Source organism: Schistocerca gregaria, chromosome 2, assembly GCF_023897955.1.
Source record: "Schistocerca gregaria isolate iqSchGreg1 chromosome 2, iqSchGreg1.2, whole genome shotgun sequence".
NCBI classification, from domain to species: domain Eukaryota; kingdom Metazoa; phylum Arthropoda; class Insecta; order Orthoptera; family Acrididae; genus Schistocerca; species Schistocerca gregaria.
In genome coordinates this window covers 270555622-270567815 of record NC_064921.1, presented here as the reverse complement: position 1 = coordinate 270567815, position 12194 = coordinate 270555622, and the positions used below count along the sequence as shown (strand labels likewise).

The following is a 12194-nucleotide window of genomic DNA, read 5'->3' as shown; positions in this document are numbered from 1 at the left end:
TTCGAATCCTCCCGAATGAGAGTCCAGGATATGCGACACAGGATACCGTTACGTGACGGAAACAGAACTGCCAACGTTTTCTCATCGTGTATGCTCATTTGGCGTATTTGACTCATACTAATGATCTGCTTCTGTTGTACCCTAAGTCTATTTGCTCTTTCTACATTTAGATATCCACTCTTTTGACAATTATGATAATTTTGCCTGTACCTAGCTTGGGTTACCCGAAAGCTCATTGTTTTTCTATTTAGTCTGAATTTATAATATTCAGTATTTATCAGTTCTATACGAATTCTGAACTAAATTTTGGATGGCTTTCTTTTATCCTGTCGTTTGCCAGTATGCATGACCTTATATAACGGAAGTCATGAAATAAGTAGAATATTATTAGAATGTTTTTAGAAACAGAAACAGTTGTCTTATCTTCCGGTATATTCACCCTGTCTTGGAACATACTTGGTCCGATAAACCACACGCGTCCAAGAGTCACGAAGGAAAAAAAAATTGATGACACGTAGGCATCTTCTACTGTCTTTTGACTACGTTCTGACTATGCTGTCACCTACAAACTTCTGATCCTGTGAAAGTTCTTTCAAATGTCCAGACAGGTGAAAGCACCTCAGCGCCAAGTGTGGACAATGTGGGTCAGGTTTCAGTCCTACAGATATCACATCACGTAATAGTGTATCCTCAGTACAGTTAGCCGTATGAGGGAGTGCGGTGGCACAAAGCGGCAGTATCCTTGTGAGGCATGTCCCCGGCGGTTTGATCGTAGTGCAATTGGTAGACGATCTTACAAATGCAACTACATTGCGGCCTTGAAATTCATTACAGCAGCAGCATAAATTTCTCATTAAATCCATACTTCTTGATTTATTTTCTTGACTGGACGCAATAGGTTCTTACACTTCATCGATTGTCTTTCATCGTCTATTTCGTAATGCTACCTCCAGGATTCAACATCTACGAATAAACTCTCTGTTTGAAGCACATGGTGGTCCAATAACTCTTGAGATATTATCTGCCGCACACATCATCGGACATACACCTTTATACCTCTTTGTAACGCGCTTTCCTACAGGCAGCTGCGTTTCTGATTACTATTCCAGACAGTAGTTCGGGATACGGTCAATAACTGAAACTTGGTTTCTTCGGTCAGACAACGAGCACCCTACTATGTCATGGCAAGAAAGAAAGTTGGAGATCTGTACTCAGCAGTGACGTAAACGGGTCACAACCTTTCTCTGTTCCATGGATTAGCATAATACGGAGGGGTGTCAAAAAGTTTTACTTAGGTACTCAGCAGGTGCATGGAATATAATTCTAAATTATTGGCTGTAAAGTAATGGGTCTAGATATATTGGTGAACTATAAAATCTTCTAGGGATTTCTGCAACAATACACAAATGTCAATGCCCGATGACAGTTCTTTAAGAAAAAACTATTTGAAGCCTGTTTACCAAGAAACCATATACGAAGAATCAAGGATAAAGTACTCAACTGGAGGGTGGGCACCATTCTGGATGAATCCGTAGATCAATTGAACGATTATGTTTTGAACACTTCAGTTATTGCCTTAGCAGGGGAGAAAGTTAAGCCCAAATTGTTAAAAATGTATGAGCTGCAGAAAGCCGATGTCAGTACAGTAATGTAATCAATCATGGACTTCTGTAAAAAACTGTAGCCTAGTGATATTGGGCGGAAAAGGTTCTGTTGGTGGTTACGTACCAGGCTCCATGTATGGTTCCAGCTATTAACCTATTGAAGCCTATGTGCCATACGTTGAAGTACGTGACATGCTTGCTCTATGCCCTTCGCAGGATCTGTAAATCCGTAAGGGACGAATACTACATCGCAAATCAATTCATCTCTGCCCTGAAGGAGATTGAACTGAAAGCTCCGAGTCGAGGTGGAGCCTGCCGGGGAATCACCGAAGCGCCCCTGGTCATTACTCTCTACGCATCGTGTATTGATTGTGGTACGGCGTTGTGTGAGAATTTTGACAAGATTAAAGATTTTCTGCCTTCTTTGGTTCCAGTCGACGCAAATGCTATTTCCAAACAAGGTAATTTCTGCTACCGGAGAATATATATAATTTTCAGAGAGAACTGTTTTGTGTCCATAGTTACAAGTACCTGACTGCAGCTGTTAAACGATTAGAAGAACAATGTCTTGAAAAGGAAAACCAGTGGGATATTTTTACTTCCGTCAGGGAGCAGTTAGATGGGTTTTTACATCTTCATCTACGTGGATTCTCTGCAAATCACATTTAAGTGCCTGGCAGAGGGTTCATCGAACCACCTTCACAATTCTCTGTTAATCCAATCTCGTATATCGCGCGGCAAGAATTAATACCTACATCTTTCAGTACGAGCTCTAATTTTTCTTATTATATCATGGAGGTCGTTTCTCCCTACGTAAGTCGGCGTCAACAAAATATTTTCGTATTCGGAATAGAAAGATGGTGATTGGAATTTCGCGAGAAGATTTCTCGCAACGAAAAACGTCCTAGTTTTAATTATGTCCATCCCAAATCCTGTATAATTTCAATGACACTCTCTCCCCTCTTTCGCGATAGTACAAAACGTGCTGTATTTCTTTGAACTTTTTCGATGAACTCTCCGTCACTTCTATCTGGTAAGGGTCCCCACCGCGCAGGGAGCGAAAGGCTATTTACAATTTGTACAGAAACCAGATGGCAGTTATAAGAGTCGAGGGGCATGAAAGGGAAGCAGTGGTTGGGAAGGGAGTGAGACAGGGTTGTAGCCTCTCCCCGATGTTATTCAATCCGTATATTGAGCAAGCAGTAAAGGAAACAAAAGAAAAATTCGGAGTAGGTATTAAAGTCCATGGAGAAGAAATGAAAACGCTGAGGTTCGCCGATGACATCGTAATTGTGTCAGAGACAGCAAAGGATCTGAAAGAGCAATTGAACAGAATGGACAGTGTCTTGAAAGGAGGATATAACATGAACATCAACAAAAGCAAAACGAGGATAATGGAACGTAGGCGAATTAAGTCGGGTGATGCTGAGGGAATTAGATTAGGAAATCAGACACTTAAATTAATAAAGGAGTTTCGCTATTTGGGGAGAAACATACCTGATGATGGTCGAAGTCGAGAGGATATAAAATGTCGACTGACAATGGCAAGGAAAGCGGTTCTGAAGAAGAGAAATTTGTTAACATCGAGTATAGATTTAAGTGTCAGGAAGTCGTTTCTGAAAGTATTTGTATGGAGTGTAGCCATGTATGGAAGTGAAACATAAACAATAAATAGTTTGGACAAGAAGAGAATAGAAGCTTTCGAAATGTGGTGCTACAGAAGAATGCTGAAGTTTAGATGGGTAGATCACATAATTAATGAGGAGGTATTCAATAGAATTGAGGAGAAGAGTAGTTTGTGGCACAACTTGTCAAGAAGAAGGGGCCGGTTGGTAGGACATGTTCTGAGGCATCAAGGGATCACAAATTTAGCATTGGAGGGCAGCGTGGAGGGTAACTGAAGACAACAACAAACAACAATTCTTATATTCAAAAATACACGCGTCAAAACCTATGGGGTACTTAACGTTGACCTAAAATCATGAGATTCGGCAAGAAGGGTGGTTTCAAATACTGTTCAAAATCTGAAATTTTAAAATTTTAATTTTAATTTTATTTATTTATTTACTCGTGTCCAGAACAGAACATACATACATAGCCTATAGGCAGCAATTTACAAACAATATAAGTACTTGATTAAATTCGATATGACATCAGTTTACAAAAATATAAGTATATGATTAAATTCCATATGACATCCAAAATTCCGCCGTTTGAACTGGTGTATTGGCGATAACCAGGTAGTCCTTCGGGCATGGGCTGGGAGGTTTCTACAGTTGAGCAGGTGTTGATGATCGTGCTGTTCGCAACATTCGCATAGCTCATCTCCTGGAGAGAAATCCCATTTCTTCAAATTGACCTTGCATCGGGATACACCAGTTCTCAGCCGGTTGAGGACCTTCCATGTTTTATATGGGAGGTGACGTTCTTTAGCAAGCTCTTCTTTAGGGCTGTTCCAGTATCTCTCTGATAGTGAGTTTCGCCAAAGCTGTATTCGACGATTTGCAGGCGACATTAAAAAAATGTTCTGTTGAACGGAGGAAACTCTATCTTGATCTTAATCTTGGATGTTGGTATTCACAACTGAGCAAGCGGTGTCTTGCATCTGTCTCCTGTTTCCGCTTCTCTTTTTCTGCTGCTGTTCTTCTTCTGATATGTGGAGGTGCTATGGCCATGAGATGATATATTTTATTAAGATATCACATAAAAAATATCTTTTGCCATTTGATCATACTGTACATTGCGTTCATCATCCTTCAAAAGCACAGTGAACAAAGATTGCAGCAAGCAATCATAAAATACGAGCAATAGTTTGTTTTAGTAAGGCACATGTAAAAATCCTAACCCCTGTTATTAGTCTATGGAAAACTCTAACTATCAGTTGCTACTTAGGTAGGATCAGTTTCAGCCAGGGCTATAGTAGCTGTCAGCAAAAGAACAACATCCGCTAAACTGCTGTATTCCGACTGTGCTGGATCGCGCCGCGTGTAGTTGTGACAGCGGCAGCTACTGCTGAGGCAGACGGTGTTGCTGCAGGCTGGAGAAGATGCGGAGCGCGATGCGCGCCGGGCAGGAGGTGCTGGTGCAGACGTCGACGGGCAGCTTCCGGTTCCAGGGCATCTCGGAGGCGTTCACGCGGCGCCTCTTCGAGTGGGAGCAGGCGCGCGGCATCGGGCCAGAGGACTCCACGTTCGCGCTGCTCGACCCTCGCTACCGGCCGCGACCGCGGCAGCCCGCGGCCATCGACGAGAACGGTCAGTCGCTGCAGCGCTGCATTCTGCCAGACGAGCACACACTCATTTAGGAATCAACATATTTTTGAAAAACCGTAATTTGACTCACTGGTCGTGACGCCTCTGTACCAAAACTACAAGGTTCGGTCAAACAACATACCATTATCAGCCTTTTTTTTTTTTTTTTAAAAAAAAAGCCTAACTACAGCACATCATATACTTCACCTTGTGAACACATTGCCTAATGTACAGGATGATGATGTTACAAACCGAAGAAGTGTCCATGGGTCCTGACGTATACATTTTAAAGTCCACATTTAGAAGACTTTTTTCTTGTTTTCGTCCATACTACCGCTTCCAAATTTACGGAAACCAAAGACCATATAGTAGAAGAGACACATTTCACAGTCTCTAAGATGAGCAAATGCTCATAGATCTTAGGCTCTGCATTTTAAAGACCACAAAAAAAATGGCTCTGAGCACTATGAGACTTAACTTCTGAGGTCATCAGTCCCCTAGAACTTAGAACTACTTAAACCTAACTAACCTAAGGACATCACACACATCCATGCCCGAGACAGGATCGAACCTGCGACCGTAGCGGTCGCACGGCTCCAGACTTTAGCGCCTAGAACCGCTCGGCCACTCCGGCCGGCTAAAGACCACATTTTTTAGACATTTTTCCTTGTTTTGGTCCATACTACAACCACTGCAAGTAGCCTACCTTACATCTCAGCAGCAATAGTACCGGTTCATGCATATATTTCGCTGCCAAAGGTATCAAAATGATTTTCGCTTATAAATTGTAAACTGGTCGTTTCGGAACCAGATTAGCTTACCTAAAATTGATACATTTAGCCGTCTCATCATTCTTGGAAGTTTGTAACATCGTTACAGAATCACCCTGCATAAATCGGGTACTTATCCTCATTCTATAGCTTTAATGCAGTTAATCTATAACGCTGGTCTAGATACGGATGATCATAATTGGGTGCATGTGCTGTAATTAATGTCATTTTTTATAGCCAAGGTTGGTTTGTTGTTTGCCTAAAGCTGGTAGTTTTAATACAAAGACATGCAATTATCGCGCCAACTCTTCGTTTTTCAAAATTATTATATTTAAAAGCTGCATATGTCTCCTTTATCCTTTCACTATCACTTTTTTCGGAGTGAAAGACATGTATGGCTTTTAGTTAACGTAGTAGTCCGACGTATCAATATATTAAAAATAATAACCATCGTTTCGTTTTTCAACGTGGGCAGGGGTGGGACATGTGCGACCAGCTGGAATTTTTACGTGGAACCTATACGTCACAATGGTAATGAAATCAATATCATGTTGTATTTTCATTTATGACAGACATACAAGAGGCAGTCAAATGAAAACGAGAAAGATGGAAAAAAGTAAGTAAACTGTTTATTATTCCAAAAATAATCCCCAAAACTGATAACACATTTATACCACTGCGAGACAAGACGATCAGTGTCTCCATGGAAAAATCTTTTGCGGTTGCCTACGTACCGAAACAGTAGTAGAAACAGCCTTGACAAAGTGTGAGCCTGCCCCCTTATTGCGAATGCTGTTTCGATTCCGGTGCAGAAGTTTCCGCTGGGAATCCCTTACACATCCTCGATGCAGTCTCTTTCTCTCATCACGCGATTCCCATAATTTTGGAGCCCTGCTTCGGACGAAGAGGTGCATGCCTGGGTACAATCATGGTTCTGTAAGCGACGGCAAACATTTTTTCATGAAGGCATTCACCATTTTGTCTCGAAGTGGCGTAAATGTATTAACAGTTATGGCGGTTATTTCTCAAATAATAAACAATTTACTTAGTTTTTCCATCTGACTCGTTTTCATTTGACTGCCCCTTATATATTTCCAAAAAAAGCACTTGCATCGTGGTTACAAATATGGATTGTTACATGAAAAACTTAAAACTAACATTTGGATTAGCTATCTGACTGCATATTTGAATATGAAAAATTCCAGGGACAAATGAACAATGTTACAATGAATGCCTAAGCTATCTGGGTTTCTGAACAAGAATTTACAAGTGATACCGAATCTGGCTTGTGCAACGAAATTTACTGGATTAGAGTACAAGACATGTTGTAGTGTGTCAGTATCTCTGATTTGGCCCTAATTTTTGCATTCACCACTTTTGTCCATGTGGTTTACAGCAATTCGCAGCAGCAGCAGCTAAAGCTTATTGTTACTAAGAATTAATTCAATGAAACAACTACATAACTTGTGAGAGGGGAATTAATAAATTAAGTCCTTTTAAAACTTCAGAATCATTATAACCCATAAACAGTAATAGACAATAACTATTACAATGACATCGATGTCAATAATGGCTGAGTGCCAGATTAACACGTTATTTCAATTTCAAATTTATATTAACATTTAATAACCACAGCATATTTATTAACTACACGTGGAGAATAATTACTATTATTTGGAGGATAAGGAGGCTTCTTTAAATGACAAGCGGAACACGGGATTATTGCATACTCGGACTAACAATCACGAGCCTAACCCTGCAATTGCTTTTGCGCCATGCATGCCAATTTTACCTTGAATTCCATCTTCAAGCCTAGTTAAGCCATCTAAATCTCTTCTGGCTATATAAGTGGAATCACACCCCCATGAACCATGGACCTTGCCGTTTGTGGGGAGGCTTGAGTGCCTCAGCGATACAGATAGCCGTACCGTAGGTGCAACCACAACGGAGGGGTATCTGTTGAGAGGCCAGACAAACGTGTGGTTCCTGAAGAGGGGCAACAGCCTTTGCAGTAGTTGCAGGGGCAACAGTCTGGATGATTGACTGATCTGGCCTTGTAACAATAACCAAAACGGCCTTGCTGTGCTGGTACTGCGAACGGCTGAAAGCAAGTGGAAACTAAGGCCATAATTTTTCCCGAGGGCATGCAGCTTTACTGTATGATTAAATGATGATGGCGTCCTCTTGGTTAAAATATTCCGGAAGTAAAATAGTTCCCCATTCGGATCTCCGGGGGGGACTACTCAAGAGGATGTCGTTACCAGGAGAAAGAAAACTGGCGTTCTACGAATCGGAGCGTGGAATGTTAGATCCCTTAATCGGGCAGGTAGGTTAGAAAATTTAAAAAGGTAAATGGATTGGTTAAATTTAGATACAGTGGGAATTAGTGAAGTGCGGTGGCAGGAGGAACAAGACTTTTGGTCAGGTGACTACAGGGTTACAAACACAAAATCAAATAGGGGTAATGCAGGAGTAGGTTTAATAATGAATAGGAAAATAGGAATGCGGGTAAGCTAATACAAACAGCATAGTGGAAGCATTATTGTGGCCAAGGTAGATACGAAGCCCACACCTACTACAGTAGTACAAATTTATATGCCAAATAGCTCTTCAGATGACGAAGAAATTGAAGAAATGTATGATCAAATAAAAGAAATTATTTAGATAGTGAAGGGTGACGAAAATTTAATAGTCATGGGTGACTGGAATTCGGTAGTAGGAAAAGGGAGAGAAGGACACGTAGTAGGTGAATATGGACTGGGGCAAAGAAATGAAAGAGGAAGCCGCCTGGTAGAATTTTGCACAGAGCGCAACTAAATCATAGCTAACACTTGGTTCAAGAACCATAAAAGAAGGCTGTATACATTGAAGAAGCCTGGAGATACTGACAGGTTTCAGATAGATTATATAATGGTAAGACAGAGATTTAGGAATCAGGTTTTAAATTGTAAGATATTTCCAGGAGCAGATGTGGACTCTGACCACAATCTGTTGGTTATGATCTGTAGATTAAAACTAAAGAAACTGCAAAAAAGTGGGAATTTAAGGAGATGGGACCTGGGTAATCTAAAAGAACCAGAGGTTGTACAGAGTTTCAGGGAGAGCATAAGGGAGCAATTGACAGGAATGGGGGGAAGAAATACGGTAGAAGAAGAATGGGTAGCTTTGAGGGATGAAGTAGTGAAGGCAGCAGAGGATCAAGTAGGTAATAAGACGAGGGCTACTAGAAATCCTTGGGTAACAGAAGAAACATTGAATTTAATTGATGAAAGGAGAAAATATAAAAATGCAGTAAATGAAGCAGGCAAAAAGGAATACAAGCGTCTCAAAAATGAGATCGACAAGAAGTGAAAAATGGCTAAGCAGGGATGGCTAGAGGACAAATGTAAGGGTCTAGAGGCTTATCTCACTCGAGGTAAGATAGATACTGCCTACAGGAAAATTAAAGAGAACTTTGGAGATAAGAGAACCACTTGTATGCACATCAAGAGCTCAGATGGAAACCCAGTTCTAAGAAAAGAAGGGAAACCAGAAAGGTGGAAGGAGTATATAGAGGGTCTATACAAGGGCGATGTACTTGAGGACAATATTATGGAAATGAAGGAGGATGTAGATGAGGATGAAATGGGAGATACGATACTGCGAGAAGAGTTTCACAGAGCACTGAAAGACCTGAGTCGAAACAAGGCCCCGGAGTTCCATTGGAACTACTGACGGCCTTGGGAGAGCCAGTCATGACAAAACTCTACAATCTGGTGAGCAAGATGTATGAAACAGGCGAAATACCCTCAGACTTCAAGAAGAATATAATAATTCCAATCCCAAGGAAAGCAGGTGTTGACAGATGTGAAAATTACCGAACAATCAGTTTAATAAGCCACAGCTGCAAAATACTAACACGAATTGTTTACAGACGAATGGAAAAACTAGTAGAAGCCGACCGCGGGGAAGATCAGTTTGGATTCCGTAGAAATACTGGAACACGTGAGGCAATACTGACCTTACGACTTATCTTAGAAAATAGATTAAGGAAAGGCAAACCTATGTTTCTAGCATTTGTAGACTTAGAGAAAGCTTTTGACAATGTTGACTGGAATACTCTCTTTCAAGTTCTAAAGGTGGCAGGGGTAAAATACAGGGCGCGAAAGGCTATTTACAATTTGTACAGAAACCAGATGGCAGTTATAAGAGTCGAGGGGCATGAAAGGGAAGCAGTGGTTGGGAAGGGAGTGAGACAGGGTTGTAGCCTTTCCCCGATGTTATTCAATCTGTATATTGAGCAAGCAGTAAAGGAAACAAAATAAAAGTTCGGAGTAGGTATTAAAATCCATGGAGAAGAAATAAAAATGTTGAGGTTCGCCGATGACATTGTAATTCTGTCAGAGACAGCAAAGGACTTGGAAGAGCAATTGAACAGAATGGATAGTGTCTTGAAAGGAGGATATAAGATGAACATCAACAAAAGCAAAACGAGGATAATGGAATGTAGTCTAATTAAGTCGGGTGATGCTGAGGGAATTAGATTAGGAAATGAGACACTTAAAGTAGTAAAGGAGTTTTGATATTTGGGGAGCAAAATAACTGATGATGGTCGAAGTCGAGAGGATATAAAATGTAGACTGGCAATGGCAAGGAAAGCGGTTCTGAAGAAGAGAAATTTGTTAACATCGAGTATAGATTTAAATGTCAGGAAGTCGTATCTGAAAGTATTTGTATGGAGTGTAGCCATGTATGGAAGTGAAACATGGATGATAACTAGTTTGGGCAAGAAGAGAATAGAAGCTTTCGAAATGTGGTGCTACAGAAGAATGCTGAAGATTAGATGGGTAGATCACATTACTAATGAGGAAGTATTGAATAGGATTGGGGAGAAGAGAAGTTTGTGGCACAACTTGACCAGAAGAAGGGATCGGTTGGTAGGACATGTTCTGAGGCATCAAGGGATCACCAATTTGGTATTAGATGGCGGCGTGGAGGGTAAAAATAGTAGAGGGAGACCAAGAAATGAATAACCTATGCAGATTCAGAAGTATGTAGGTTGCAGTAGGTACTGGGAGATGAAGAAGCTTGCACAAGGTAGAGTAGCATGCAGAGCTGCATCAAACCAGTCTCAGGACTGAAGACCACAACAACAACACAAGTGAAATCAGACCTTGAATGTGGTAAGATATGACGTGAGGGCAGCGTGACACGTCTCTCGAGAGACTCTACTACTTCCACTCTTGCAGACAGACCTCGTCTCACAACAATGCTTAAAACTTCACTCCCGTGTTTCGCCCTCAGATTGTTGCTATCGATATCTGAGTGCTTACACAATGCAAAGAATAGCGTTAAATTGGATGTATTGTTTTCAGTGTAATGGAGAGGTCTGACACACTCCTTGCGCCGTCAAGTGGTAAAACATATTAAAATGTTGTCCATAGGTATTGGCAGCGTCACAATAACAGCGCTACACGTGCACAGCCCGTGTATCTTCTTGAAACCCACATCCTGCAGAAAAACACAAAAGTAGCGCGATGCTTCTATGTTCGTCAGCGGGTCTTCCTGTAACGCCCTACTTCTGTGTTTGTCCTCGAGATGTGGTTTCCTGGCAGATAGACAGGCGGTGCATGTATAGGCCTGTCATTATGAAGCTACCAATACCTATTGTCAACATACACATTTAATTTAATCTGTTTTGCCAGCTGACGCTGATGTTGTTGTAAATCTTAAGGAGACACGGCTGCAAGGTAAGCAGCCAAGTTATTTTATTATTTTTATTGCTTTTGTGTATGTTTGATATTGGTCGCTCTTAGACGTTTCTTGTAAAGTAAGTCTGAAGATGAAAAATTGACTTCCGCAATTGCCTAAATTCCTGCGTTTTTCGCACTGGAATTGGATGGTAGAGCCGGCATTTTAACATCGACTTTACCACCATGACCTCGTATCTATTTAGAATAAAATAAAGTGGCCCTTCTACATTGAATTATTTCTTTAGTTGCATAATTCTAGCACATTGTTAACTTGTTAATGATCTGTTACTTTTTTATATAATCAGTTATCACAAATTATTCCTAAACATTTTGAAGAAAAAGAGAAGCAGCACCAAAACCATTCTTATCAAGGCGCCAAAATATCTGGGGCCACCACCGGTAGTACCGCGCAGAAGAAAACTAATCGATCTTTTAAGACAAACACCGAGATGGTTCTTTTGAAAGGGCACGGCCGATTTCCTTTCTCATCCTTCCGTATTCAAAGCTTGTGTTCCGTCTCTGATGACTTAAGTTTTCGACCGGACGTTAATTTTAATCTTGTTTCCTTTCTTTAATCCACCTCCGTAGCCTATTACGAGAGCGAGTCAGTAAATAAACGCATTTTTTCTTCTGCATTGGCTGACAACACTAACTGAAAAAAATGGTTCAAATGACTCTGAGCACTATGGGGCTTAACTATTGAGGTCATCAGACCTGTTCTTTGGAGGGGGTTCAAAATGGCTCTGAGCACTATGGGATTTAACATCTGAGGTCATCAGTCCTCTAGAAGATAGAACTACTTAAACCTAACTAACCTAAGGACACCACACACATCCA

At 40.9% G+C, this 12194-nt stretch overlaps 1 protein-coding gene across 1 annotated transcript in view; it reads left to right on the top strand.

The window, feature by feature from the left end:
- The window catches only part of LOC126335742 (uncharacterized), a 513925-nt gene that overhangs the window by 354458 nt on the left and 147273 nt on the right, over positions 1–12194 (top strand). Inside the window, exon 9 of the mRNA XM_049999199.1 lies at positions 4641–4858. Within this exon, the coding sequence (XP_049855156.1) occupies positions 4641–4858 (218 nt within the window). The remainder of the gene's footprint in view (positions 1–4640; positions 4859–12194) is intronic.